The 27,736-nt window shown below is 43.1% G+C and overlaps 2 protein-coding genes across 3 annotated transcripts in view; one reads left to right on the forward strand and one right to left on the reverse strand.

Moving 5' to 3' along the window:
- neurod1 (neuronal differentiation 1) overlaps positions 1–7,621 on the reverse strand; it is a 27,966-nt gene extending 20,345 nt beyond the window's left edge. The window contains exons 1-4 of one of the 2 annotated variants that reach the window (XM_030111423.1): positions 7,524–7,621; positions 6,154–6,448; positions 4,207–4,436; positions 3,147–3,733 (exon numbers count right to left, since the gene is read on the reverse strand). In XM_030111423.1, the coding sequence (XP_029967283.1) occupies positions 3,165–3,733; positions 4,207–4,436; positions 6,154–6,437 (1,083 nt within the window). In that variant the 5' untranslated portion in view covers positions 6,438–6,448; positions 7,524–7,621 and the 3' untranslated portion in view covers positions 3,147–3,164. Of the gene's footprint in view, positions 1–2,619; positions 3,734–4,206; positions 4,437–6,153; positions 6,449–7,523 lie in introns of those variants that run through there. The other variant, XM_030111422.1, reaches the window with a different exon arrangement.
- Positions 7,622–12,012: 4,391 nt separating this feature from the next.
- Positions 12,013–27,736, forward strand: part of LOC115402838 (CWC22 spliceosome associated protein) — a 45,535-nt gene continuing 29,811 nt past the window's right edge. The window contains exons 1-8 of the mRNA XM_030111420.1: positions 12,013–12,134; positions 18,402–18,511; positions 20,785–20,946; positions 21,137–21,179; positions 23,234–23,283; positions 23,422–23,475; positions 26,811–26,850; positions 27,011–27,106. Coding sequence (XP_029967280.1) covers positions 18,475–18,511; positions 20,785–20,946; positions 21,137–21,179; positions 23,234–23,283; positions 23,422–23,475; positions 26,811–26,850; positions 27,011–27,106 — 482 coding nt within the window. The 5' untranslated portion in view covers positions 12,013–12,134; positions 18,402–18,474. The remainder of the gene's footprint in view (positions 12,135–18,401; positions 18,512–20,784; positions 20,947–21,136; positions 21,180–23,233; positions 23,284–23,421; positions 23,476–26,810; positions 26,851–27,010; positions 27,107–27,736) is intronic.

Raw genomic sequence — 27,736 nt, forward strand, 5'->3', positions numbered from 1 at the left:
TATTTTTAACAATACAGAATTTACACCTGCTGATTTTTAGTTCTCAGAGATTAATTTTAGATACTGTATTTCTGAACTGGTGTTGGTTACATTTATGATTAGTAAAATGCTCCTCAAGTTGTTTCTTGTTAGTTTAGCTTGCTTTCCCTGGGTAATATTACCATTCAAGTCCCAGTTTCTTGGAGATGTGTTGTTGCTTCTATTAAAACAGAAACAAACTTAGATTCCCTTTAAAGTGATAAGCTCTTTCACTTTAACTTAAAACATTACATTGATTTTGTTCTACTTGTGAAAAAGAGTTATGAGAATACAATCTTCCTTTTAATGCTCCAGTTCATACAGACGTTTTGATCTCGAGGCTGTAATCTGAAAAAAAATGTTTCTTCTTGTCATTTTATCTTTTGTTTGTTTTGTTTTTTGTCAACTGCAAAATGAAAAACAGCTTTTGTATCTAGGAAATTATATCATATAACAGATGTTTACTAGTTCTGATATGAGATTCAATTTGCAAGTGTGTGGAGTTTATGGTGTAGCAGTAATCTAGAGGTGAGAGCAACAGGAGGCAGTGAAAGATGATTTTCACCAGTGGAAGTTCACAGTTATCATGTCGAATTCGAGCCGTGGTCTTTCTTTTATAGCTTTACAACATTTACATATGATTAATGATTTTAGATATTAATACCATAAGACGAGTGACAACAGCTCGAAAGCCAATAAAAACCTGAATTGACTTTCTGTGGTGGAAATCAGGATGTAATTTAGCTTGATATCATATCCTGCAGCAGCTAAGTCATTTTATTATAGTGGCATTTATCACCTGAAGTGGCACCTCACGCTGCAGCTGGACATGCTGCAGACAGCAAACAGATGAACGACTTCCCAGCAATACTCCTCTGAAAATCCAGACATACAAATCAGACTCGATCAGAAGTGCTTGGAAACATGGCGGGGAGATTCCTCTCAGTACATGTGTCGTCCGATTAACAGACACCTGCCAGACACGTATCACAAACGAAGGTGTTGTGGGTGTGGTATAAACACCACATTATGAGCTGCGGCTCAAACAGGCGCACAGCACGAGTGTTGCTGACAGATGGCTGAGTTTAAGCTGCATTAATCAGTGTTATGATCAGCCAACAGACAGAAACACTAAACCACTATCGCAAGGATGGCTGCTCATACCGGAGTTTAGACTGCTAATGCCTGGAATGCAACAACGGCAGGATTCTGAGGATCCTTTATATCTTTATCTGCATTATGCATCACATGATGTCAATGTACATAAGGTTCGGTTAAAGATAATGGTTGTGGATTGATCTCCATCACATTTTATTTGCCCATAGTTTTAAAAGCTTCAGTAAAAATAATGATATTAATAATAAAGTTAAAATGTGACCAACATATTAGAAAATGCAGACTCAGCATGTATGTCTGGTGTGACAGTTTCTGCTGCTCAGGATGAATTCAGTTGTCCCAGTCTGACTCTCCACTCATCATTATTCCTCTTTACCAGGGAGACTAAATGGTGGGATATGGCCACCATATTGTCCCTGTTGACTTACACACACGTGCACTCACGCAGCGGGGCGGCGGTGTGTGTGGAGGGGCCTCTCATGCATAAACGAGATCATTTTCATAAATTAAAATCTTGCCTGCAGAACGAACATCTGTGCCCTTCACACACACACACACACACACACACACACACACACACACACACACACACACACACACGCAGCAGTAATCCTAGTTTTGTCCTTCGGTGGGTGTGATAATGCTGTTAACAGGGTTTTCTCTGTAAGGAGATATGTGTTTCCCTACTTGCATGTTTAGATCCAGACTCAGACTCTGAGCGCTGAGAAAACACTTCCCGATATGAAACCTCAGCAAACACCTTCAGTACGGCAGATTTCACCGAAAACATCCCATCAGAACTGACAAAACTGGGACTTTGGTGAGATGTAGGGATCTATTTTTAGAGCCAGAGTTTTACAGAGCAGCTGATTAGACTCCTGAAGAAACAGCTGACTGAAGACTTATTTGTTAATTGATTTAAGTCTGATAACTTAATGCGATGTGAAACTGGAAAAAGTACAATTCAGCTCGGCCATGTTTGATTTCTGTGCTGCCTTTTTGCATTGATTGGGTGTTATTGAAAGATTTGAGCTGCAGTGATATTTCCCCATAAACAAAACTGAATTTTCTTTACAATTTAAAAATACCTAATTTACAGCAGTCATGTAAAGTTTCTCAAACTACGAGAGAGTGGACGAAAGCTAGCAATCATCATTTTGGATTTGATTATAATTACATTTATTTTGATGAATTTCTTTTTAAATAATGAAGCTAGAAATGCATCATGATCCAAATTCTTGCAAAAATATTAACATTTTCTGTGAATCTCTTTGAATTTTCCTTCTGTATGACTTCAGACCCGTTATCGACTCTATGCACAGGATGAATAACTCTCACTAATATCGTAGCAAACACTGGAGGCTTTATGAAGATGTAGTTATTGTTCTTGGTGTTCTTCTGTAGCTCTTCACTAAATGGGCCAAATGGCACCAAAGCTCAAGGTGCTGGGATGTGTTGCTGCAGATGAACGGAGACTTTCAGATGAATCCCATTGAATTCCTTTTAATAAAAGGCCTTTTATAAACATCTATCTTATAAAATATGAACAAGAGTCACATGAAATGTTAACAGACCACTACGAGAACGTTATAAAAAGCAAAAAGTAAAAACCACATGAACAACATGAACACTTCAGCCCAGCGTCACGCCTCACACACCCACCCAAAAATAGAGAAATCTTTATTTCTTTCAACATTTGGAATCATCAGCTGAGCGTCGCTCAGGTTTTAACAAAATTGCATAGTTTCCTCCTGATTATTGCTCATTGATTATTGATTATTTTTCAGTGACAATATTGATATTAGCGAGACATTCAGCGAGCGTCTCCTGCAGGGCGAAGCGCTGCAGAGAAGTTTTACATCGTAGGTGTGACGCCTCCGCCGCCGCCGCCGCTCCCCTCGGAAAGAGTTTCAGAGCCCGACGCGGACAGAAAGAAGAGAGATGAAGAGACAGGTGTTCAGCGATGGGAGCACGGCGGCCGTCTGTCCCTCTGCCTCCGGCGGCCGTCCGGCCCCCAGGCCTCCTCCTCCTCACGAGTCGTGGAAGATGGCGTTCAGCTGGGCGTTCATCAGCCGCTCGTGGTGCGAGTGTCCGTCAAAGCCCATCAGCCCGTCCACCTGCAGCTCCCCGCACCGCGGGTTGGCCCCCCCGCCGCCGTAGATGGCGGCGTGCCCCCCGCCTCCCGCCGCCCCCCCTCCGTAGTGCACGCTGAAGGAGAAGCTCTTGTCGTAGTCGGCGGGCGCGATGGGCTCGTGCTTGAAGGACGAGGAGAAGTTCCCGTTGATGCTGAGCGGCGGGCTGAGCGGCGGGTCGAAGGCCGGCCCGTCCGACACCAGCACGCCGTCGAAGAAGGGCTCCAGCGAGCCGTAGGGCTGACCTTTGACCTGGTGGAAGATGTGGGAGGGGTCCATGGTGCCGTAGGGCGGACTGGGCAGGCCGGCCGTCAGCCCGGGGCTCTGGTAGGAGAAGTGTCCGGGGTAGGGGGCGCCGCCGGCCGGGGGCAGGTGGGTCGCCATGTCGGGCGTCTGCTCCGGGAGGAACGTCCGAGGGTTCAGCTGCAGGCAGCCTGCCACCAGGTTAGTGGTGGGCTGAGAGAGACCTGGCAACACAGACGGAATCTGGTCAACACACACACATCCTCTCTTAACTGTTACTACAGGAGGCGTCTGTCAGCAGCCTCCCTGTCTTCACTTGTAAATCAAATTCTGTAAATTGATACACCATTAATCGCAGGAGTTGATGATTAATATAAAAGAGGAAAAAACAGGGCAAACGAGTTTCCTGTTTAATCTTTAGGAACCATTCAGAAATATGAAACTGTTAAATGCTTGATACTGCTGAACGATTTCAGTTGTAGGATGAATCTGTACAAGCACTACGGGATTAATCGTTTTAAATCAAACTGATGATAGATATTGCCCTAGATGTTTGTTCTATAACATGTTTCCTGATTTGAGCCAACTTCATTTGGACATTTTTTCCTTCACCGCAAAGGACGGGCAACCAAATTCCACACACAAGAATCGTTCATTCAAGACTGCGACGTGTTCGCTAACGGTAGCCGCCGCTCACCTTTGCAGAGGGCCTGGACGAAGCTCATGAGGTCGGGCGCCTTGCCGGAGCGCAGGATCTCGCTCAGGGCCCAGATGTAGTTCTTGGCGAGGCGGAGCGTCTCGATCTTGGAGAGTTTCTGGGTTTTAGAGTAACAGGGGACGACTTTCCTCAGGCTCTCCAGGGCGTCGTTCAGGCCGTGCATGCGATTCCGCTCCCGGGCGTTGGCTTTCATCCGTCGCACCTTGAACCTACGAAACATTAGCGAATTCATGAGTGAAGAGCGTGTTAACAGCAGGAGTTTTTCTATGCAGCTGGCTTTAGGAAGATGATGGTTTAGAAGCATCCTTTCAGCTGAATACCTGAAGGTTCCCTTCATCTTGGGGTAACGAGGCTCTCTTTTGCCTCCTGTTTGGTTCAGCTGGCTATTCTTATACTGGTATACCGGTGTAAGCTAACTTTATATTTACATTTTTGTAAGATAATTGAATTAAAATATGTAAGTCCTGTCCGTGCTGAAATGTTAAAATAAAAGCAAGTCATATATTTGTCCTTTAGTGGAATTAGAAATCTGGGTGTTCACAGATGTTCTACAGATATGAGGAGCAGGAAAGCGAGGGTTTTGCTGCAGGGTTATCCCAAACCTTTCTTCTTCATAGGTTTTCTTTTATAAATTGTTTATTCATACAGTCTGGACACCAGAGCAACTACAAGATTCCACCGATCTGACTTTCTAGGACTTTGTAGCTCAGCTGACCCGTATTCATAAAACTAATAAAAAACTGACAGCAACCATTCTGTTGGGATCTTCATGATGAAGCTGTCCCCAAAAATAGAAGGGTGTAATTTCTGAAGGGCGGTGTGGATTCACACTGGAAGAGGAGCAAAGTGACACGGAGCTGCTTCGCTCCACTGCAGATCCTCCTGAGAGACTGGATCCACTGAGGAATTTTAATGAGTTTTAATTAAACTATAGATGTCAGAGGAAGACCACTGTGAATTACCACTTCAGTTACTCAACCTTTCCGGGTTACTTATGGAACAGTGACCTTGGGATTGTTTCTTAATTACCAGCTATCTGTAAAAAGCATTTCTACCAGTGTTAAGGTCTTTTATATTGTGACAAGCTGCTTGTTTCCAGCTGTTTTAAGAAATCATATCTCAGCTAGACTGCAATAAATTGATACAACTTTCATGAGCATGATCATGCCTGAATTATGAATATTGTTCTCTAAACACAGATACTATTAATTTATCTTCATTAGCCAAACTTTCCATCAATATAACTGTAGATTTAACTACAAAATCTTAAAAAAAAATGTAAATAAAATGTAAAGGTGAATAAGCAGAAAATCTGTTTCCAATGCATTTGTGTATTTATTGTTTTTTTTAGATCTATTATTCCTTTAACATAAGGAACAACTTATTAATTGTATTCCATTGGCTCTGGAGCTTTTGTTAAATGTTTTTTCCCTTTCTGACTGAAGTAATTTAGCACTGCTCACGTTGTTTGGTGCTGAGTGAGATTGATTTTTCTAGAGTAACATGAGAGCCAAGATATTGTAACTAAATGCTGAAGCCTTTGTTGGCCAGCAAACATCAAGCTCAAACTGCTTTCCTGACATCTCTCAGTTATTCACTGCATTTTCAGAGTTAAAGAAACAACACTGACTGTTAGGAAATTTAAATGAAATAACATATTGTTGTTGATTTATAATTGAAAGCTGAATAATTGGGTAAAGTAAAACAAAGACCCTTATTTATAGCTTCTAAATCCTTCAGAAGGAGCACTATATTGAAATTAATTTAAACATGCACTAATCTAAAAGGTTTTCAGACAATATAATTCAAAATGCATTAAGTATTTTGAGTAGATAAATAAATAGCTGACACGCAGTGTTGATATCTGCATGGTGCAGGGTAAATGAGATTTTTCTTTTTTTTCTGTCCAGAGAAAAGCGCCTGTACCTTTGCAGCCGAGCCTTGGTCATCTTCTTCTTTTTTGGCCCGCGCCTCTTCGGTTTGTTCTCTCCGTCTTCCTCCTCTTCCTCCTCCTCCTCCTCCTCCTCCTCGTCCTCATCCTCCTCCTCGTCCAGATGGTGGAGGCGGTCATCGTCCTCCTCCATGCCGTCCTCTCCGCCTGCTCCCGGTCCCGCTGCTCCCCGCTCCGCCTCCCTGTCTGCGGGGCTGCGGAGCTCCTGCTGCTCCTCCGGCTCCATGGATGACTTCTCCTCCCGAACGGACCTGGTCATGATGCTGATTCCTGAGGAAACAACGCAAACATCCATGAAAAAAAGTCAGCTTTTTAAAAGAGGTACAAAAATGTCTAAATAATTACTTTTTCATTTCCCTGAAATGAGACACGTTTAATTTAATTTAATCATTAAAAACATTTTTTTCATAAAATTTAACTCTTGTTTGATTTCGTTCGTTCAAATGACGAAAAAAAGAAGAAACTATTCATCATATTTAAAATTCCCAGCAAAAGTTTTTTTTCTTTTCTTCCTAAAGCAAAAAAGAAAATCGCGCACAGTGTTTCACGGTAGTTTCAGTAAAGGTGTTCATGTCATTTTCCCGGCGCAGTTAATTTTGATTTGATTAAAAAGGCGAAACCTTCAGACACAAATGTTTCACTTAGGTTTCATTTAAACAAAGATAAAATCAGTATTAGGCTGAAAGTTATAAAAATCTAAAGTTTCAAATCTGATCCTGAAAAATAAAGTCTGCTTTTTCCCCCTGAGCTGTTGATGGACATGATTTGCGTTATCAACGAAAAAAAGAATTTGGAAAAACGACAATTTCGTCGGCAGGATTAAAAAAACCCTGAACATGTTCTTTATTACTGGTTTCTTTAAAGGTGAGACAGTATTTAATTACTCATTGGTGCACTCAACTGTAATAATAATAATAATAATTATAATAATAATAATAATAATAACAACAATAATAATAATATTGCATAAACAAAGCAGGCTGATTGATGACTTCAGAGAGAGGTGGAGACGAGCCTGATCAGTAGTGAAACAAGAGAAATAAAAAACTAATTTAAATAAAACAAAGAACAATTAGAAAGCGTATGAATTTTAAATAATTTAAAAATAAAGATTTCCTCTATTAAAAAAAATACCTGAATCTTCAATTTAATCCCAATTCTTGATAATTTATTTTTTTTAATACTATTAATTTCGAGAATCTGTGCATGAGGCAACATTAGATTATTACTGTGCTGATTTCTGAAATGACCATGGATATTAATGAATAATGGATGTAAACGTAACCAGCCGCTGGAGGAATTTATCCGTCCATTTGTTATCTGAATGATTCCCTTCAGGACTCACCTGTTGTAACGAGCCGCAGTCCGTCAGATCGCACGCATCCCGCGTGCCCTGTACCTACGTTATCCGTGCGTGACCGTGCGTGTCGTTCCGTTAGATTTCTGAGACGTGTGCGCGGGATGCTGCATCTTTTATACCCCGGCGTAAGGAGGGATGGCGGTGGAGGTGGCGGGGGCAATTAGCATATCCAGCACCCACACGCCCCCCTCCCGGCACGCGCCATATGGTGCTTACGTCATTAAAACGGCCCCGGGGATCACGTGACAAATCTTCCATTTGTACCGCCCAGAGTCAGTCTCTCTCTCTCTCTCTCTCTCTCTCTCTCTCTCTCTCTCTCTCTCTCTCTCTCTCTCTGTGCGTGTGCGCGTGCCAGGAAAGATGACCATCTGTCCCCGCATAATTAAAGTGCGCATGCGCAATACACTAACTCACCCTTGGAAAGTGCGAATGTGGCATGTGACAGCCGCAAATGATCTCTGAGAATTATGCTCAGGTTTACTACCACTGAGGATGAGGATGAGGATGAGGATGAGGATGAGGATGAGGATGAGGATGTGAGGATGAAGATATGAGAAGCTGCCACTCCACCACGTCACATCCTCCTGATGATCAGTGACTGTGATGAATTTACTGATGGTGACCTTGGTGATGATGACTGACATGAATTGATAAAGATGGTATTTAATGGCAGAACTCAGTGTCACGAGGTGCTGCATGTTGCAGCCTCACATTCACAGAGTCACCAGTGAAAGTCACATGCACAGGGAGAACATGCATGCTCCACACAGAAAGGCTTTGCCCTCAGTATTTCCTCGTCGTGCACCAGAACAGGCCATCATGATATCGCCCACAGCGTCCCCGGTTCGCCTTTTTCTAGTGAGAATTAGAAAATGTGATGATCAAGATGAAACTGAGGTCAGGAAAATGTCTTTTCATGGAGAATGGAGCTCATTCTTCTACGTTTTGAGAAGCGCTGGTCTAATTATAAGAAAGAGTCAAAAGAAGATGGCTCTAAGGATATGAAGACAATATAAACTTGGTAGTTAGTTAATATCTTTAAACCAACAGGACAGGAAAAACTGCCTGATGATACTGACAGTTATAACTCTTTAAGTCGATACAAATAAAAAGATTTGAAGAAGGTTTTTTTTATCATCATTTCATCTTCTAGAAGACATGAAGTAAGTCCTCCTCAGGGACTCTGCTCTCAGCGTCTCACCAGCAGAAGGGAGGCAGTGAACTTTGGACCAGGCTGCCCTGTGATGCTGTGCTGGTCGTCAGGCGCTTTCCAGGCAACCCTGGAGGACCTGAGTACCTCCAGCGGCTAATATTTAACACAGAATCAATATCTGGATCTCTCTGCTGCTGCCTCCATGATGGCTGAATACAAAAACCAAAGAATAGTCTGAATAATTCAGACGGAACGACTTTAACATTACAGTAATCTGTTATATCTCTATCTGAAAGACAGTAACACAACATTATGCATAATCTTTAGTTACTTGAAGCATCGTGAACCAAACACAAAGTGACTCCCTGTTGAATAGGAAAGATCATTTAATACTGGACCGACTGCCTGGATGGAAAAGGTCAAATGACCCTGTTTATACAAGAAGACACACAATAGCATGCAGCAACAGACCACATGCCACTTTCACTAAAGACGACATATCAGTTCTCCAAAATGAGGCAACTGACCTGAAGCCTAATGTTTGACACAATGTAAGTAAACGGTTTACCTGTTGTGAGCTTTTTTTTTTTTTCATTTCATTTCAGTTTTTTATTTCGAAGATGTAGAAAAAATAAATAAAAAGTTCACACCAGTCCACTAAAAGTCATCTCATCAAACAAACAGTGATTAAATAAGAAAAACTGAACAATATGATCTGGCCTGTAAAAGAATGGGAAGAAGTAGGATATGATAGTACTGAAACACTGAAATATGTTTGCATATTCATAATATTATGATCTTTTTGGACCAAATACTTCAGCCAATAAAAGTACATTCATTATATATCATGGACACTATATAACTATAATAAGACTAAGTTAGTTTCACATTATGTTTTATTTACAAACTTTTTTCCTTCATTCTGTTTTTCTGACGTTTGAATTATAGGACCAATAGAACCCACGGAATAAATACACTAATAAGCAGGTAAATTATTCCAGCTTCTGGGTCACATGACCAAACGAAGTGAACTGTTTAAAGGAGATAACAAGTTAAAAAAGTCAATAAAATGCGTTATTCCTCAATTATTTATGTTTTTGAATGGCATGGGGAAGACTGGCTTCATCACAGAATTGGCCTCATGAAATCTGAAGAAATCAGGAGACAAAGTCAGAAAAGCAACGAATAGAGTTTTTACTCTGTTTTTTCTTTAAACATCAACATATTTAGTGGACGCAATAAGAAGTCTTCACCAGTCACAGGAGGTTTTTTCATTCTGGATGTCAGTGGTGGAAACAATGCGGGGCTTGGCTGCCCTCTCGTGGCATCTGGTAGTACTGCAGGTAAAACTCCACAGACACTACTGACAGGACTATGTTGCAGTTTCATTGATTGATCAGGGACCCAGCCTGCTTTCAGCTCTGCATCACTCATTTACCGACTTCCACACTACACATTGTGACCCCACATGAATGCATTGCAAAAAATCCAGTCAGTTTCGACTGACAATTATTTTTACCCCAGATAGTATATTTCAAACTTTTGAACTTGGGTTGTGCAGATAGCCTGTTATCTGAGATGTTCTGGGAAGCTGGGCCTCTCGATGTCAAACATAAACATCAATGCTGTTTTGATGAAGACTGTTTAACTTATCATTCACGAAGAAAATGTACTGCAAAAACAATCAATCAACAAGGACATTTTTGAGAACAAATCAAGGTAATTTGTTAGCTAGACTTGATAGTTCCCCCTCTGCATTAGTCTTTTATTAGTCTTTTCTTCTGGAACTATTTGTCAGATCATGTTTTTATTTGTTGTTGTTTTTTTTCTTCCCATTCAATTTAAATTGCCCCCCCCCCCCACACACCGCCCCAGGCAAATAAAATATAATCAGTGTTTTTTTTTTTTTTGTAGAGCTAATGAAAAGTAAGGCTGTCACTTTAGTGCATTAATTAGATTAATTAATTACACTGCAAATTAGTGCACTAAAAAAATTAATCTAAGATTAATTATAGCACACTTGGTTGGCAATTCAATGTGAATGGAGCTATTGTCTTATTTAGAGGCATGTGATACGTGTAGTATTCATTTTAAATTGCTGTATTAAGTTAACTTAGGTATTCATTTTGAATTCAGTTTGCTTCAGTGGCTATTTGAGACTCAGCCTTATTTTATTTCAGAATTGTTTTTATCAATATTTGTACTGCATTTTTTAATAGTGCACAAGGCCTAATTGGTTTGCTGGGATGTACTTAAACTTTTTCTTCTTTTGAATTTCTTTAATGAAACACACTGAAAGTGTTATTTAAGTTGCCTGATTGGGCTCAGAGTTTATTTTGGACGAGACGTCCCGACTGAGTTTTCATCATTAACAAAAAAGTGGATTTCAAATCTTCTCTTCTCAGTGTATTCATTTGATGAGTCACGCACTACAATTCTGTAACATCCCTGAATTTGAATTGTTCACTTGGGGACCCAAAGCAGATATGAGATTAAAATGCAATTAATTAGATTAATTAATTACAAATCCTGTAATTAATTAGATTTTTTTTTTGATCACATGACAGCACTAATGAAAAGTGCAACATTTTTGTCAGCAGTGAATGTGATGAATACCTCATTGAAACATTGCACATAAAGCTCGACCTATCTTTTTTTTATATGATATCAGTCCAGTCTGGTGGAAATTCACTCATCTAGAACAGCCCATCAGGGTCTGAGGGTCTTGCTCAGACCCCTGGTGCTTGTTTTTGGGGCTGAGGGAGGAAACCAGAGTTCCTGGAGGACACACACACACACACACACACACACACACACACACACACACACACACACACACACACACGTGCATCAACAACATGCAGACTCCACCGCCATTATTTGATTCAGGACTTTGATGTGAGAGAGCTAACCACTGTTCTATCTATCTATCTATCTATCTATCATATCATTTTTTATCTATATAGCACTTTTTAATGCAACAAAAAAGCTAAAAAAAAAAAATGCTTTCTATCTGTCTGTAAGCTCTCGATTTAGGATTGAGAGTTTGCAGGTTCCAGTCCCCCTCGGTCACCAGTGTGGACTCATCTTCAGGTGCTGTTCTTCTCATGAAGTTATGCAGACGGAAGCTGCAGAAGGTCAGAGGTCAAGAACAACCTAAAGGTCACGTCAGCTGTTTTTTTCCTCCTGGTAGTTGCAGTAGCAGAGGATGGCCGGCAGACGTCGCTGTTTCTCCTCCGCTGCAGCCTTCAGAGGACACGCCCCCCTCCCCCTGCCCCCCCTCCCCCCTGCCCCCCCCCCCCCCCCCCCCCCTCCCTCCACGCTGCTTGCTGCTGCTGCTGTTTTCAGGAAGCGGAAGCAGGAATGTTGGAGTGTTTTTTAGAAAAGTTTGGACGTTTGTGACAGCTCCGGATCAGAGGCGCGGACTGCGGGGAAACATGACGGTGAGTCCCCGGAGCTCGGCTGGGCTCGGCCCGGCTCGGCTCGGCCCGGCTCGGCTCGGTTCGGCCCGCGGCGGCTGGCTGTCAGTCCTCTCATCCGTGTCAAAGTGAGCAGGAACCGCTGAGCCGGGCCGACCAGCTGGCCTGAGCTTCGGGAGGAAGTTCGGAAAGCGCTTCGGAGGAGTTTTAGGAGCGAGGCTGAGAGTTGAGGGAAGATGTGAAACTTTAGAGCGCGTGCTGACAGCCGAGCCGAGCCGAGCCGAGCCGAGCCGCGGAGCAGCGACTGAACCCAACATTTCACTTTAACCCAACGCCACAGCGCCGCTCTGCTCTGACACACACCTGTACATTTAATCTAACAGTTAAAGAGAACACTTCACACTGTCTGTGAGCACAGCCGCATTTAAAACACACAGGATGAGCACACACACCTGTCAGGAGGACCAGGTGAGTTTACTGGCGGCGGAGCGCCTTTCCTCTGCTGCCCTTCAAGAAAAGCCTGATGGATTGATATGGCTCAGGGAATGTAGGAAATGGAGAATTAAATCTCAGTCTGACTTTGTCGTTGAATAGAGAAATCATTGTCAGATGGTGTTTTTGCATGCTTGTTGTGTACATCTGATGGTTTGTAACCCAGTAGGATCAGTTAAAAGGGGCTAGCTGAAGGTTTGTTTCTTTCTGTGTTGCTTTTTCTAAAACAAATGACAAGCTGGCAGTAGTGAGCATTTCTGACTGTTGAAAGGTCTGAAAATATGGTTTAAAAACACTAGATGTCGTTGATAACTGCTGTACCAAATGTTTTCAGTTTACTCTCCAACATGACATGAGCTGTTCAGTTGTTTAGCTGCATGTCTGAAGGTGGTTGTTATTCTGCAGACTGCTCTTCATGCCTCTGTGGCTCAGCTGGCAGAGCAGATCATCTTCCAGCTGTGAAGTTTCATGTCTGATCCCTCATCTCGCCCTTTCATATGCTGAAGTGTCTTTTAGCAAGACCCTGAAGTCCAGATTACCAGGTCCACTTCTTCACCCTCTGAGCCTCCACTGCCCCTCCAAAATCTAGCATTATTTTTTTTATTGACTTGCTAAAGGTATCTACACATGTATCTTTTGATTTCATTGCCTCTGTGATCCACTAACTCCAGTTTTCTGTATGTCAATATCTTGAGAAGAAAGCTTTATTCAGTTGATTTGACTTGTCTACCCTTACCGGCTCGGTCAGCTCAGCTGCTGAAAGAAACATTTAATCCATCAATAACATTGATCCACTGAGATTATTGCTGTGGTTACTGTGCATTAAATGTATTTTTTGCATTTCCTAATTCAGGTAGTAACAATAGTAATAATGCAAGTGTCATATCTTGTTATTCACTTTCGCTGATGTTATCTATTGTGACTCATCCCACAGATAAACCATCACTGCTATTTCCATACGGAGCTAAAATTAAAGGTGTAGTGTCAGTACGTGCAGATCAGAGTGTTCACGTTGGGGTGGAGGAGGTTCACTCCTACAAAGACACAAAGAAAAAAAACAAGGTCATCTAAACGACTGTTTTCTCCTCTGTCGGCGAGCGTGCCTCGCCTCACACAGCGGCGGCGCCTCCTTCTGCACCACTCTCTGGATGCTTGCATGACTTTTCAGTTTGCTTGTTGTTGTCATTTGTTTTTTTTTGTGTAATTGAAACTGAGATTTCACAGGAAAGCGCTTTATTTGTGCAGCGCCTTCAAGAGTTTCACAGGAAGCTGCTAATAAGATCTAACAAATGTAAACAGTGAAACCAAATATACATAGAAAAAAATGAAGCCTGCAGCACTGAGGCTGGAAGAGGATATTACACACTTTTTTTTATAACGCGAAGAGGTCAAACACACACATTGGCATCTGTGACCTCTGAAGAGGAGTTCAGGTTATGCATCTCTTCACAGTGACATAATAGTTTAGGCCATTCTGAATGTGATAAAGCTGACAACATAATAACCTGACAATAGTGTAATAAAATAGTAAAATGCTTTTCACAACCATAACAGAGAGAGATTGTTCCAGAGTGTGTTTCCTTCTAATAACTCATTACATCATGCAAACCGTGGTGTTTCTGTTGATTTGTTGGTTGTTTTTACGTCCGATATGTTTCATGGTGGCGCTGTGTCGGTGGCGTCGATCGCGTCCATCCTGGAGAGTGTGTGAGCGTCGCTCTGCACGACGCCGGGGACCTCGGCGTCTGGGTTCTGTCACGGCCGACAGGTTAACCCAACAGTCCGTCTGGACGTCACTGCAGCTGGCGTCCCCCCGCGGAGAAAAGACAGAGAGTCCACACATTCCCAAACAGCTCCTTCCATCAGGACATACGGAAGATTTACAATAGCTTACATAAAACTCAGGGCAGTTTTATGAGCTGAAGATCAGTTGCTTCTCAAGGCTGAAGTGATACTTTGAAACCCTCATAATCATATTTAATCCCTTTGCTTCGCTGCGTCAGGGGCTTCAGCTCTGCATTGTTCACCTGTAGGGTTACAGACATACTTGTTTTTGAGTTGTAGTCTAAAAGCTTTCTACATTTAAATCGCATTGTTGGTGTTATCGTTAAAAACAAAACAAGGATAAATAATCCTCATCTCAGTATTTTGTTTTTATGAATTACATTTTAAAAAGCTACATTTATGTCAACTCAAAAAGAGTCGAGTTTGCAGTAAATGTTGATTGTGCACTGAGTCCAACATGCAGAACAAGCGTTGTGGTGAGTTTATATCCTGTGTCACACTTTTTTGCTTTGAAAATGTATTTACCTGCAATATCGTCACCAATTAAGAAACAGTTTTTTGCACTGATGTAGTTGTTTCCACTACAAATGGTGCTAAATATAATAAAAAGGTTTTTGACATCAATTGTAAAGCCGCAGTAGTTGACCTTAAAGGTGCTGTAGGCAGGATTTTGCTAGTCAATGCTAATTTTTCTGTGTTTTCTTTGGATTAAATGTTAGAGTATCCATTGATAATCCTTTAGGAGTGTAGCATAACTGCACTACCGCGAGGGCGCAGCGTTTCCATCTGTCTCTGTTCTGAGCTGAAAAGGAATCTCGACAGCTCCAGGTATCTTTGACCAATCAGAAGAGCCCCTGAGGCTCTAACCATGATTGGTCAAGGGGCGTTCGTCGCACATTCTTGTGGGAGGCGCTTAACTTGCGTAAGGGCGTGATGTCAGAGAAAACAGGACAGGATTGACTGTGCTGGGTTTCCAATCGCCGTCTTAGATGGGTCAAATAGCCATCTTGCTTCGGTAACCCTAAGCAAGATGGCGGAGATGCGGAATCCTGCCTACAGCACCTTTAAAACTCTCAGAGGTTTTGAATTTTACTTGAAAACTGTCTTTGAAGTTCTTGATTAATGTGTCAATCAAACATCTTGGCTACACTCATAGACAGTACTTACTGAACGCAAAACATAATGTTTCCAAATAAAATTGCCTTTATGCTCCAGGTTGCTAATAAACTTAATGAAGTTGAAAATTTGTGGTATTTAAAATGTTTTAATTTGGCCGAAAGTCTGTGATGCTGCCTAAAACTGAATCATTTTCCTCAACCAATAGGCCACAGACTTTTTAATTGACTTTTTACAGTCATGCATTGGCTGAAGGACGCTCTGTGTGTTCGCATTGATTTGAATGTAAGAATAGGTTTGGGCTAATTTTGTAAACTGAATTTTGTCTTTTCTCTTAGTTTAGTAAATCAGAATAGCGATAAAACAGAATGAAATAGTAAATAGCTTATGACGTGTATGTCGTCATGGCAACTGCATCTTTGATTTGATGCGTGTTTGTTGATATCCGGGACAAGCTGAGTCCCACTGTGACTTCTCTCAGGCTGGTTCTGTGTGATGTGGAGACAGGACTGATGGTGAGAGCGCTCAGGGCGTCTCTCGGCGCCGCAGGCCGGCTGATGGTGGATGAACATGGAGGCTCGATCCTCAGGCCTCGCAGCCCTCATCGGGCTGTTAAATGAGCGCTGTTGTCGGTGAGGAGTGGCTCTAACGCCTCTTCAGATGTGCAGCCAGTGAGTGTTTGATTAAAGATGACTCAGCGGGTGAAAGTCGCTGCTGATCAGACGAGTTCCCTGATGTGTGTTAAAGACGCCGCCGCCGTGCCGCTCGCCGCCGCCCGCCCGTGTGCCCGCGTGCTGCTGCTGTTGTTGTTTTCTGGCATTCCAGTTTGTTTTGCATTTGTAAAAGGCATCTAAAAATAAATCCTGGCCTCGCCCCCTCCCTCCGCCGCTCCATCTCCCCCCCTGGACAGGAAGTCGTTCTGTTCTTTATTCTAAACACTCGTTTCCTGTTTCACACGTTCCCATTTGGATTTGACTGCACGCTCCTCTGGTTTCCTCCTCTTCCTCTCCATCCTCTTTCAGACTTTTACCTTCAGGCTTTGCTTGTTATTCGACTTGCATAATATCAGATAAACAGTATTTCAGTCTGTTTTCCCTCAAATAACAGTGCTCTTTCTCTTGCCCCTTGACTTTGCTCTTCTTTGTTCTTTCTGCTTGACGTGAAACAGTCCAATCAATGGAACTTCTGCTTCGTGAAATGTGTAAAACCACAGTTCAGTCAGCATGTTCTGAAGTGTGTATTGAGCACATATGGCTCTGTTTCAGTTCGATATAAATAAAGATTATTTTTAGTCAGCTTTGTTGCATCAGTCTGTACAATGCTATCACAAGACAACGGCTCCTTCCTGAATAGGAAGTCACCATATATGTACACATTGAATATTGCTCTATATATAGTAAATAACCTCATCTATATGGAGAGAGTCACTGTTTCATAGTTCAGATTTTTAAGGCTCTGCGAGCAGAATCACATGGGAGCAGTAAACACGAGCTTTTAATCCATCAAACCATCTTCTATAGCGCTTTTTACAATTCATGGTAAATTTACAAAGTCAGTCCTCATCTGTACAGGGACGAAGGACCTCATCCAAAATGTACAGTATTGTCTCTCCACCCCAAACTGAAAGGACGTGTCCTGAAAAGATGGACGCCAAGTAATGGTTCAGCAACCTCCACCTGACGCAGTCCTCACAATAAGAATTGGACGGATGTTTCCTTTAAAATCAACAATGGTGAATTGAAGGTAGTACAAGGATCTAGGTATAAAAAAATAGCATGGTAATTAAGTCTGTGCATGTTAGCTTAGTATTTCTTATGTCATGGACATCAGAGTATTTGATTGTTTTGCTGTATCCGAGCATCTCTTCATGAATAAATAATGAATTCAGTCCTGATGGCCTTCCTGTAAGGTTTTCACCAGTGCTTGAACCACTTATTTACAGACAGAAACAGTTTATCTACATTCACACTCTGTGTGCCACTTAAATTAATATGATGAGATGAGACTTATGCAGTGTACTATCCCCAAATGAACGAGCTTTTATTCTGTGGTAAGTGTGTGTGCGTGTAGTGGTGTGTAATCTCAGCTGGTCTTGCTGTGGGTAACTCGGTCATCAATAATGAACGGCCACGTCTCAGCTTCTCTTTTCACCACGGAGCCCTTTGCTGTGTTTCACTTCCTCCTGGTCAGTGGCTGTTGAGTGCGCTGAAAGCTGCTGTAGTCCGGCAATTATTTCAAATTCAACGTTTTGTTTATGCTGTTGTTTCATCTTAACTGTCAATTTAAAAAGGCTTGGCAAAGAAGCTGGTTCACAGTTTCTTCCAATTTTATTATTGTGAAGGAAGTTAAATGTAGGGTGAAACATCTGATATGTGACAATGATGTAGATTCACTTAAGAAGAGGTTGTGTTTTAGGATCTCCGAGCTGTAAAGATATAAGTAAACGTAAAGAAAAAAAGGGTAGTGTTTTAGTGCCTCTGAGATCTGGAGAGTGACGCAAGCCGTTTGTACAGCGGCGCTGACGTACGCCGATTACTCAGACTGTCTGAAAGCAGCATTAAGAAAGATTTGCACATCATTGAGCCACTCACTGAGGAATCTGCCTTTGTGAGTCACTTATTTTGATAAAGCTGAAATAGATGATGTTTTAAGTTGCACTTCCTGTCGTCTTTGCGCTCAGGGCTTTAGTTTTGAAGACCTCTGAGATACTACACTGTAATAAAACTGAAACAATGCAAATGATTATTAAGCCATATTTGATTGTGACCTCTGACCTCCCCCAGCCCTTAGATGACTGCTGTGTTGAAGGTTCACGTCAGTAAATAATGTTTTGCTGACTCAGACACTTATGAAGAAACTGTAACGGTTAAACTTCCCTCTTTCCGTCTGTGTCTGCAGGTTGATTATCTGTTGCTGATGCTGCTGTAGAGCTGTCGGTCGTCTTCGGCTGGCCTCAGCGCGAACCACCGGGATGGAGGGAGCAGCTCTGGAATCGAACACTGCTCCCGGTGAGCTGAAGCTGAAACAGTGCATGGACGGCAATGAGCACCTTTTAAAGCGTTTCCTCAGACTAGGACAGAAAATGGAACAGTGGTTGCTAAAAGTGATGAGCGATCAAACAAGATTCAACACAGAAAAAGAAAAGAATTGGGGAAAATGCACAGCTGAAGTAAATAAGTAACTTCAAATCACAATAAATAGATGAAATGTGGAGGTAAAAGTAATGAAAGCATAGATTAAATAAATAACTGAAATGAATAGAAAATAAGTGATACACCTATCTAAGATAATGACAGTAAAAACTGTATATCTAAAGGTTCCTGAATATTTGTAAACTGGTAAAATATGTAAAAATATCAGAAAAGCCTTGATACATACAGCGAGGAGCAGAAGTATTTACACCCCCTGTGATTTTGCAAGTTCTCCCTCTTAGAAAATATGGAGAGGTCTGAAATGTTCATCATAGATGCGTTTCCACTGTAAGAGACATAATCTGAAAAAAAGTCCCATTGTATTATTTTTTAATGATTTATTTGTATGTTACTGGGGTTCATAAATATTTACACTCTTGAGAAAATCAGCACTGATGTTTAGTGGAGAAGCCTTTGTTTGCAATTCCAGAGGTCAAACGTTTCCTGCAGTTCTTCACCAGGTTTGGACATACGGTAACACGGATTCTGGCCCACTCCTCCACACAAATCTTCTACATCTGTCAGGTTTCGGGGCTGTCGAAGTTTCAGCTCTCCAAAGATTTTCTCTTGGATTTCGGTCTGGAGACTGGCTCGGCCACTCCAGAACCTTGATGTGGTTCTCACGCAGCCACTGCTTGGTCCTCCTGGCTGTGTGCTTCGGATCACTGTCATGTTGGAAGATCCAGCCACGACTCATCTTCAATGCTGTGACTGAGGGAAGGAGATTGTTGCTTAAAATCTGCCGACGCTCGGCCCCAGCCATGCTCCGCTTCATACAGTACACTCGTCCGGTCCCCTTTGCCGAAAAAACGCCCCCAAAGCTTGATGTTTCCTCTCCAATACTTCACAGTAGGGATGGTGTTCTTGGGATTGTACTCATTATTCTTTTTCCTCCACACACGACGAGTGGAGTTTACACCAAAAAGTTCCGTTTTGATCTCCTCCGACCACACGACTTTCTCCCATGACCCCTCTGGATCATTCAGATGGTCTCTGGCAAATTCTGGGCGGGCGTGCACATGTGCTGACTTCAACAGGGGAGTCTTCTGTTTAATGCATGATTTTAAACCACTATGCCGCAGTGTTGTAGCGGCAGTAGTCTCTGAAACTGTGGCTCCAGCTCTCGTCGGGTCGTCGAGCAGCTCCTGCCGTGTAGTCCTGGGCTGATTCCTCAGTTTCCTCATCATGACTGAAGTGATGCAGGTGGACAGCTTGGCAGCTCCTAGAGAATCATAATTATTGTTGATTCTCATGAGTTCAAATACTTATTAACCCCAGTAACATGCATATTTAATGCATTAAAAAATCATATGTATATGATGAACATTTCAGATCTCTCCCTTTTTTTCTAAGTGGGAGAACTTGCAAAATCGCAGGGGGTGTAAATACTTATGCTCCTCATTGTAGATAACTAATGCTAACAAAATAAATAAAAACAAATGATACAATGCAAAGTCAAAGTGATGGAGTAGCATTTTAAATATGCCACTGAAAGTTCGATAAACGGACAAAAACAAAATAAATAAGAATTGACAGGTCAGTTGTGGTTTAAGTAAAGAATCATAGCTGAATTACATTTGAAGTAACAAGTGATAAACAATTAACGTTCACATTTAATACTTCTGTTATAATTAGATAAACAGATTAAATGCACACATTAATTACTGACAGAACACAGCATATAGTTTCAAATGATACATAATGGCATCCAAGATTATAATATTCTCTTCTGTATTAAAGAAGAAATTATATCAAGCAGAAAATGGAAAAAATTCTGAATTAATTGACACCAAGACTGTAGTCTTAGTTTGCCAAATAATATAAATGAAAAAAATAGGTTTGAATTAAAATATGTATGCATTGCTATATTGGGATGAAAATTTGAAATGTGAACAAAGCAAAAATCGGTTCAGCATTTTAAACGAATGTTGTGACCGTTAAAGCAATTAGTCTAAAACAAAAAATGGATCAGTACATGGAGTATCGGGTAAAGTGTTACCGTGATGAGCCGAGCATCGATAAAATGACTGCATGGAGATGAAGCGGACGCTGGACTCAGCTGACCGACGGGCTGCTTGTCGTCTCCTCAGATGTCAGAGTGAAGCCCGTCAGCGTGGCGTGTCTGCGGCGTCAGGCCTGGGCTCACAGCAGAGACTCCATCTGGCAGGAATCGAAACCAGAACCCTGCGGCCCCCCGGGGCCCCAGCGGAGCCGGAGCACCGGGGACGCCCAGAGGCCATCAGTGGACCCAGGTCAGGCTCCAAGCAGGAGCTGGATGTGGCTCATTTCTGATCAGAACGCCCCCTGGTGCTCCGCTGAGCTCTCCACTGAGACGTGTCCACATCTGGCACCACTGCGATGGTTTAATAGGTCACGGAGTCGTGGCTGCTCTGCATCTGCCGGCTTATTGCTCAAACATGTTTATGTTTCTGTTTCTGTCAGGACAAAATCCGAACAAGATCGCCAGCTGGCTGATTGAATGCAGGTACAGTATCCAATCGCCCCCGATCACCGGGCCGGGCCAGTGTTTTTAACCCCATCTCTTCTTCTTGTATGAGCCTTACGGTGCTGACATTTTGGTACGTTTTTTCAGGTTATTTCAGGTCGATTTGTAATTTAATCACTCAAGAATAAGTGGTTTACACAGTCCCACAGTGGAATCCTTTGCTACCAGTCTTGGTGTCCTCCTCTATCCTGACGGACTGGTTGGGTCAGGGACCAGTTCTCTGGCTTCCCTCGCTGCTTAATTAGTACGTTTTTAGGAGCGGTTTTTTTATCAGCGGCTGATGTCAAGCCAAAGCACAACCAACACCCAGGACTCGCGCGCACACACACACACACACACTCTCACACTCGCAAAGTGAGCGGACCCACGCCCAGTGACGCCGAGCGCCGCCGCCGCTCATAGAGACGGGAAGAAAGGTGCAGGAAGGAGTTGACAGAAGAAGGAAAGAAAGGCAGAAACGAGAAAGTAAACAGAGGAGGGGTTCCTCCTGCTGAGTCAACACTGTTATCACACACACACACACACACACACACACACACACACACACACACACACACACACACACACACACACACAGTTTCACACTGTCACTCACATCCCTCCGTGGCGCTCCGACCCGCCCTGTGCAACATCACCGTGGTAACTTTACCGACACAATGTGAATCACAGGTTGCCATAGCAACGGCTGCAGGGCAGGGGCCGGCGGCCAACATGGCTGCTGGTAGATGGTGGGAGGAATACCGAACACTGCGGCTGCGCAAAGTTACACAACTCCCAGCGTGTCTGTGTGTGTGTGTGTGTGTGTCTGTGTGTGTTGAACAGTGGCGTGAAGTTTGTCCCATTGATAAGAGCTGCAGGTTGTGTAACAGCTCAGTGTTTCCAGGGTCCGGCTGCAGACCACAGCTCAGACCCACCAGCCTGAGCTGTCAGCCAGTCTGCCCGGGACTGCTGGTCTGGTCAGGAGACTACAGCTAGGATTACGCTCCAGAAACCGCATGTAGACTGGGATATGTAGTCCAGGTCAGTAGCTGACTGGAGGACAAAGCCTGGCCTGACTGGGGTTTTAACTTTGACCTGGCACTGACCCGACACTGGCTGACCGGTCTGACGGGCACTTTAGCCTGTGTTATAGAGACTTAGCCTGGAACGCAAAGCCTGGGTTACTTAGACTAGACTGAGCGGCATTTAACCTGAGGTACTGACACTTAGCCTGACTTGTTCTTTCACCAGGTTGCAGAGATGCAGCCTGAAAAGCAGTTAGCATGAGTTTTCTGAACCTTTGTTTGGCTGCTGGAGTAATCAAGGGTTACTGAGAAGTTAGCCTGGTTTACTTGGATTTGAATGCGGTTGATCTTGGCTTCTAACCTTCATCCTGGCAGGTACTGAGTCTGGGTTATTTGGCCTCACTCTGCCGGATACTTTGCTTTAGCTACTAAAGACTGGTACTAGACTGGTGGCTTGATTTGTTTAACCTTGTTCTGACTTGCATTTAGCTTGGATCACTTGATAGAGACTTGACGAAGTAAATCTAGAATTTACCTAATGGTGTGAGTAATTCTTTAAGGTTGACTTAGATCATCTTGAAATGTGACTATCACACCGTTAATCCAGGCTAACTAACTAGTGAGTAGTTAAACTGGTGTATCGTACTGTATTTTTTGTATCCTAACTGAGATTTGTGTCGCCTCATCGGGCCTTTAGTCCTGAGCTTGTATTTACCGGATTCTGGTCTCGAATATAAAATGAATCTTTCTTCTGCGCTGGACGGGTCTGAGTCTGGGAGGAGTTGATTGTATCAGGTTTAGGTTTCAGAGGTTTAGTAAAGCGTTACCCAAATCTTCACCAGGAAGTACCGTCACTGGTTCAAAGTTTTTCAAGGCTCATGTTTGAAACCAGGTGAGTTTGTGTAACCAGTCGTGTTGTTGATGTTTGAAAGCTGCGTGACGCCGTGCAGCTGACGTGGTCTCTCTGACAGGCAGGGTGGTTGAAGAACTCTTCTTTGGTTCCAACGCTTTGCCTCCTTGTCCTTCCAGGACCCCCCTCGGAGCCTCTCTCGATGACCAGAGTCCTCCTCCTCACAAAGGTGCGCTGTGGTGCATAACTCCAGCACAAACTCTAACCAGCCGCCAGAAGCGACGCTCTTAACGCTGGAGTCACCTCACGTCCGTGGCCTTTGTGTTACCTGGGATGTTTCATGTCTTCTGTCGTCGTGTGTGAACAGGGGTGCCGAGGAACGGCTGCAGCTTTGAAGATGACCTTTCCCTGGGCGCTGAAGGTCAGTTCACAGAAAAACTCACAATGAAAACAAGATTAGCCGTTTCTGCTCATTGTTAGCACTTTCCTGTATTTATATGTTTTAATTGTGTGACGGACATTTGCAGCGTAGCGCAAACTCAGGCTGAACGTGGCATTTTTGATACACCCTGTTGGAAGAGCTGACGTCAGAATACTTGTGATTGGACGTTGATGAAATCAGTAAATCTGTTCAAAACAGGAAAGCGACCCCTCTCTTGACCAGGTGGATGAGATTTGGTTGGAAGGCAGACGACTGGAGCTGATATACTCGATCAGTGGTCTCACGTTGTACAGTTAGATGAGTTCAAAGACGGCTGTTGTCTTTGTTTCGTTGTCACAGCGATTATCTGGGACAACAGCGCAACTGGTTTGCCTCATTTGCATATTTCCTGAACAGTGCTGTCTGCAGATGATGTCTTGGATAATTTTACTAGAACTACAACTCTAGAAGCCCTGGTAGTGCAGCAGTGCAACTCGTCCCCGTCTTTAGGAGCCTTTCAGGAACACACTCATCATTTGCTTTGCTCAAGACTGTTAATGGTTAACTGTGATATGATGATAATGAGTCATTTGGCTGCTTGTGTGCGCTTTAATTAAACGGGCTCAGTCCCACGGGAGTAAATGAGGGTCAGACGTCTGGCAAACAAACTGGGCGAGCTGAATCAACAGAATATCTGGCGCTCCATCTTCATTCCTCGTTCTTGTTTCTTCCTGAAGGAAAAGTCAACAGTCGCAGAGGTGTAGAAACACACCGCATGCATGACTGACCCCCGATCTGCAGGCGAGCGTGTGTTTTCACGGATTCCCGTCGTCTTCGGTGAATGCAGCGGCGGCCGTGCCGATGGCGAGAGGGTGGATTTGTTTTTTGGCTGCACAATAGCCAGTGATGACTTTCCTTTGAAGCGTGTGTGTTTGTGTGTGTGGTCGGAGGTCAGCCGGTGGAATCTGCGACTGAATGGATGCTAATTAGTCGACACAGAGCGGTCACTGTGTGTGTGTGTGTGTGTGTGTGTGTGTGTGTGTTTGATTTGATGCAGACCTACATGCATCTGAGTCACTGACAGTCGGCGTGTTTTGATTCCAGGCAGACAGCTGCAGGCAGCTGCTCATCCAGTTCACAACTGGATGGCAGTTAGTAGCGCCTTTTACTCGCGCTTTGTTTTCTCTCTGACAGCCGAGGCGCTGAAATATTTCACATGAATAGTTTCTTAAATGCTGCACGACTTGCGTGGGCAGATTGGAGTCAGTGTAACAAAGCGTGTTGTGCTGCAGAAAACAAAAAAAAAAAAAAAGAAATCAGTTGACGTCGTGCCTTTCTTTGGCCGTTCCCTGGTGAAAACTACATAACCACAACAACCACAGGTCTCCAGATTTAACGCAGGGAAGGGGATACGGCATGCATGCTTCTTTTAACCGTGACTCAAACACCAGTTATGGTGCCTAAAAATGTCCAAACCAGCAGAAGGCAGAGGCAGAGTTGGAGAAATAGGTAAAAGTTCCCATCATGGATCTAAGAGATTATTAACGGATGAGAATGAGAGTTTTCATGTTTTTAGTGAACAAACACACAAACACTGTGTTTGTATTGAAAAGTTCAGTTAAATTCACGGCAGTCTTTGTTTGATGGCGTCCATTAATGTCGCTACCAGATTCCCACTGTAACTCAAATTAAATGAACAGGAAACTCTTTTAAAACAAATGTTGCAAAAACTTTTTTTTTTTTTTTTCGAGACAGGAGTCTCGGTTGGGAGAAAACAAGATCAGCAAATTGCAGTGTTGATCTGATATGATCGTTTTGGGCCTCTGGGAGGTTTGGTCCTCCTCAGCCTGACAGAACAATGCACTGGAAGAAGTGAGGATTCGGTCAAGAAACAATATGTGTCTTAACTAAACAGCCAGAAACATTTGTATTTAGGGAAATGAAGAAATACAAAGAAACATTACAAGAAACAAGAAAGAAACAATGCAAGAAACATTTTTAAAAAAGAAGTTATAAGGAAAACGTATCTCATACAAAATGCATCATGAAGGGTTTTTTTTTTTTTTTTTTTTTTAATCATTATCGGGTATTTTTAGCACAATATGACATTTCCTACAGCCCCTGTCTTGATGTCCTCATACTGAAGAGACTGTGTCTGAACAGGAATAGTGGAGTTGTGGGATTGGAGTGTTTTTCTTGGAAACCGAAGAAAACTGGAACTTTTTAGTGTGAGAATGTCTGCTCCACTGACAGTAAGTGCTTTAATTATGACGAGAGGGATCCTTTTGAGTTATTCTGTAAATCTCTTGACAGAAGGCGCAGCCACTGTGGTGTGCAGATGTCATGTCTGAGCACTTACCAACTGGCCGCCATAATGGCGAACGCCACCGGGGCAGGATGAGAGGGGATTTAGGAGCGAGTGGGTGAGCGGGCCTGAAGGGAATTAGCGAATGAAATGGTTCCCGATGGATTGAATGGAAGCGAATCGGTGAAGGAGGTGAGCTTTAGTCACATTTTGTCATTTAATCCCGCTGTCTGTCAGAGGAGGGGGAAGAAAACATTAGCAATTGAAAGAAACGCTCCTGAAATGAAGTGTAAAGCGCAGACGTGCACCGACACGGGGCTGGTGGCAGGGCGACATGTCTCGACCGGTTCCTGTGAAATGGAAAAGAAAACAAGAGTCACACCTCGAAGCAGGTGATGCCTCTCAGTTATTTGACAGAAGGAAAGTTGACCTTTTTCCTGGGTTGCAAACTCGTTGTACCGATCAACAGATGAACTGATTTCTCTGTTGACCAATAAACTCTCGGGAAGTTTTTATCATGTCTCTTCACACTTTATTTTGTCATTATCTCTCCTGACAAACATCTTCAAAGTGGACCAGGTTAATAACCTTTTATAGGTCAAGTGACTGATTAAACATCAACTCCCACAGCTCTCTATAATGACAGTCACACATTGGAACATGTGTTCTGTTAAAGACTGAGGTGAAAGCATCTACAATTTTTGTGTTTTTGAGCATTCTACAATGTTTAAAGAAATTTCTGACTTTGTAGAACTCCAGAAAATTCTCAAACACACCGCTGGGAGGGTCATGCTCAGTTTGCAAGTATTTAAATGATTTCCCTCTGAGGAGTTAATCTGATTTAAAGGCTCATTTGAATCTGATTTGTTCTCATTTTGTACGTTTCAAGGCTTCCTTATCCACTCTGAGAATTTGCTGACTGATTAATGAGTAACGCAGCCTGCCGGGGACACACCTCAGCCCCTGCTGATCGCTGCTTTTATGGAGGCAGGTATCCTTAACGATGGATTTTTTCCCCCCCCCTTTGCAGCAAACCATCTTCTGTCCAACAACAGCAAAACTGAATCCTGGTGAGTTTTCCTTGAATCTGCTCCCCTAATGACGTTAAGCAGCAGCTTGTTGACAGTTCAGTGTCAGCACTGCGTGCACGTGCTGATTTGTGTGTGTATGTGTGTGTGTGTGTGTGTGTGTGTGTGTGTGTGTGTGTGTGTGTGCGCGCGCTCTGTGCAGTTACGGTCTGGTGGCGGATCAGAAGAGGAGTCAGTACAAGGAGAGGGGCAGAAGCATGAACTCCACCGGCTCGGGGAAGAGCAGCACCGTGTCCAGGTGGGCTCACGCCGCCGCCGGCACTCGCCCGTCAAACTCTGAGCTTTCTGGGAAAAGTCACACCGAGGTCTCAGGTGGAGGGAGCCGCGGACGCACGGGGCTGTTATGACCTCCAAAAAACTTCAGTGATGAGAAAAATAGCAGGGACTGTCAGGAACCTGGCTCTCTGGGTGCCGTCCTTCTGCTGTCTGGTCATTTAAAGTTCATTCTGTCCCAAAAGGTGTTTAAAGAGGCAGATTATCCGACACCGCCCCGTATTTACCATCCATACAGCCTAATGTGAGCCAGCTGTTTTGTTACATAATCTGCCTTTGCAAGTATGATAACAATCTGTTTTACGTGGAATGGCCAGCTTTCTTTCATTATCTGTACATTTTAAAGATTTTAGTTTGAACACTAATAAAGAGCATTTCAAAAAGGTGACAAACACCTCTTAATATGATATATTTCACTTTAACACCGCTGAAACCGTAAACCACTGATCAATCAGATAGCATGTAAACTTTAAAAACAAAGCTATAGGTTGTGTTTGATATTCTTTGTGGTTACTTGTTTGTTGACAGTGAATGGGACTGACTTTGCTTTATTCCCTCCCTGTGTCACTGATGTTACGTTATGGATTCAGGAGAA

This window comes from Salarias fasciatus, chromosome 16 (genome assembly GCF_902148845.1).
Source record: "Salarias fasciatus chromosome 16, fSalaFa1.1, whole genome shotgun sequence".
Lineage (NCBI taxonomy): Eukaryota > Metazoa > Chordata > Actinopteri > Blenniiformes > Blenniidae > Salarias > Salarias fasciatus.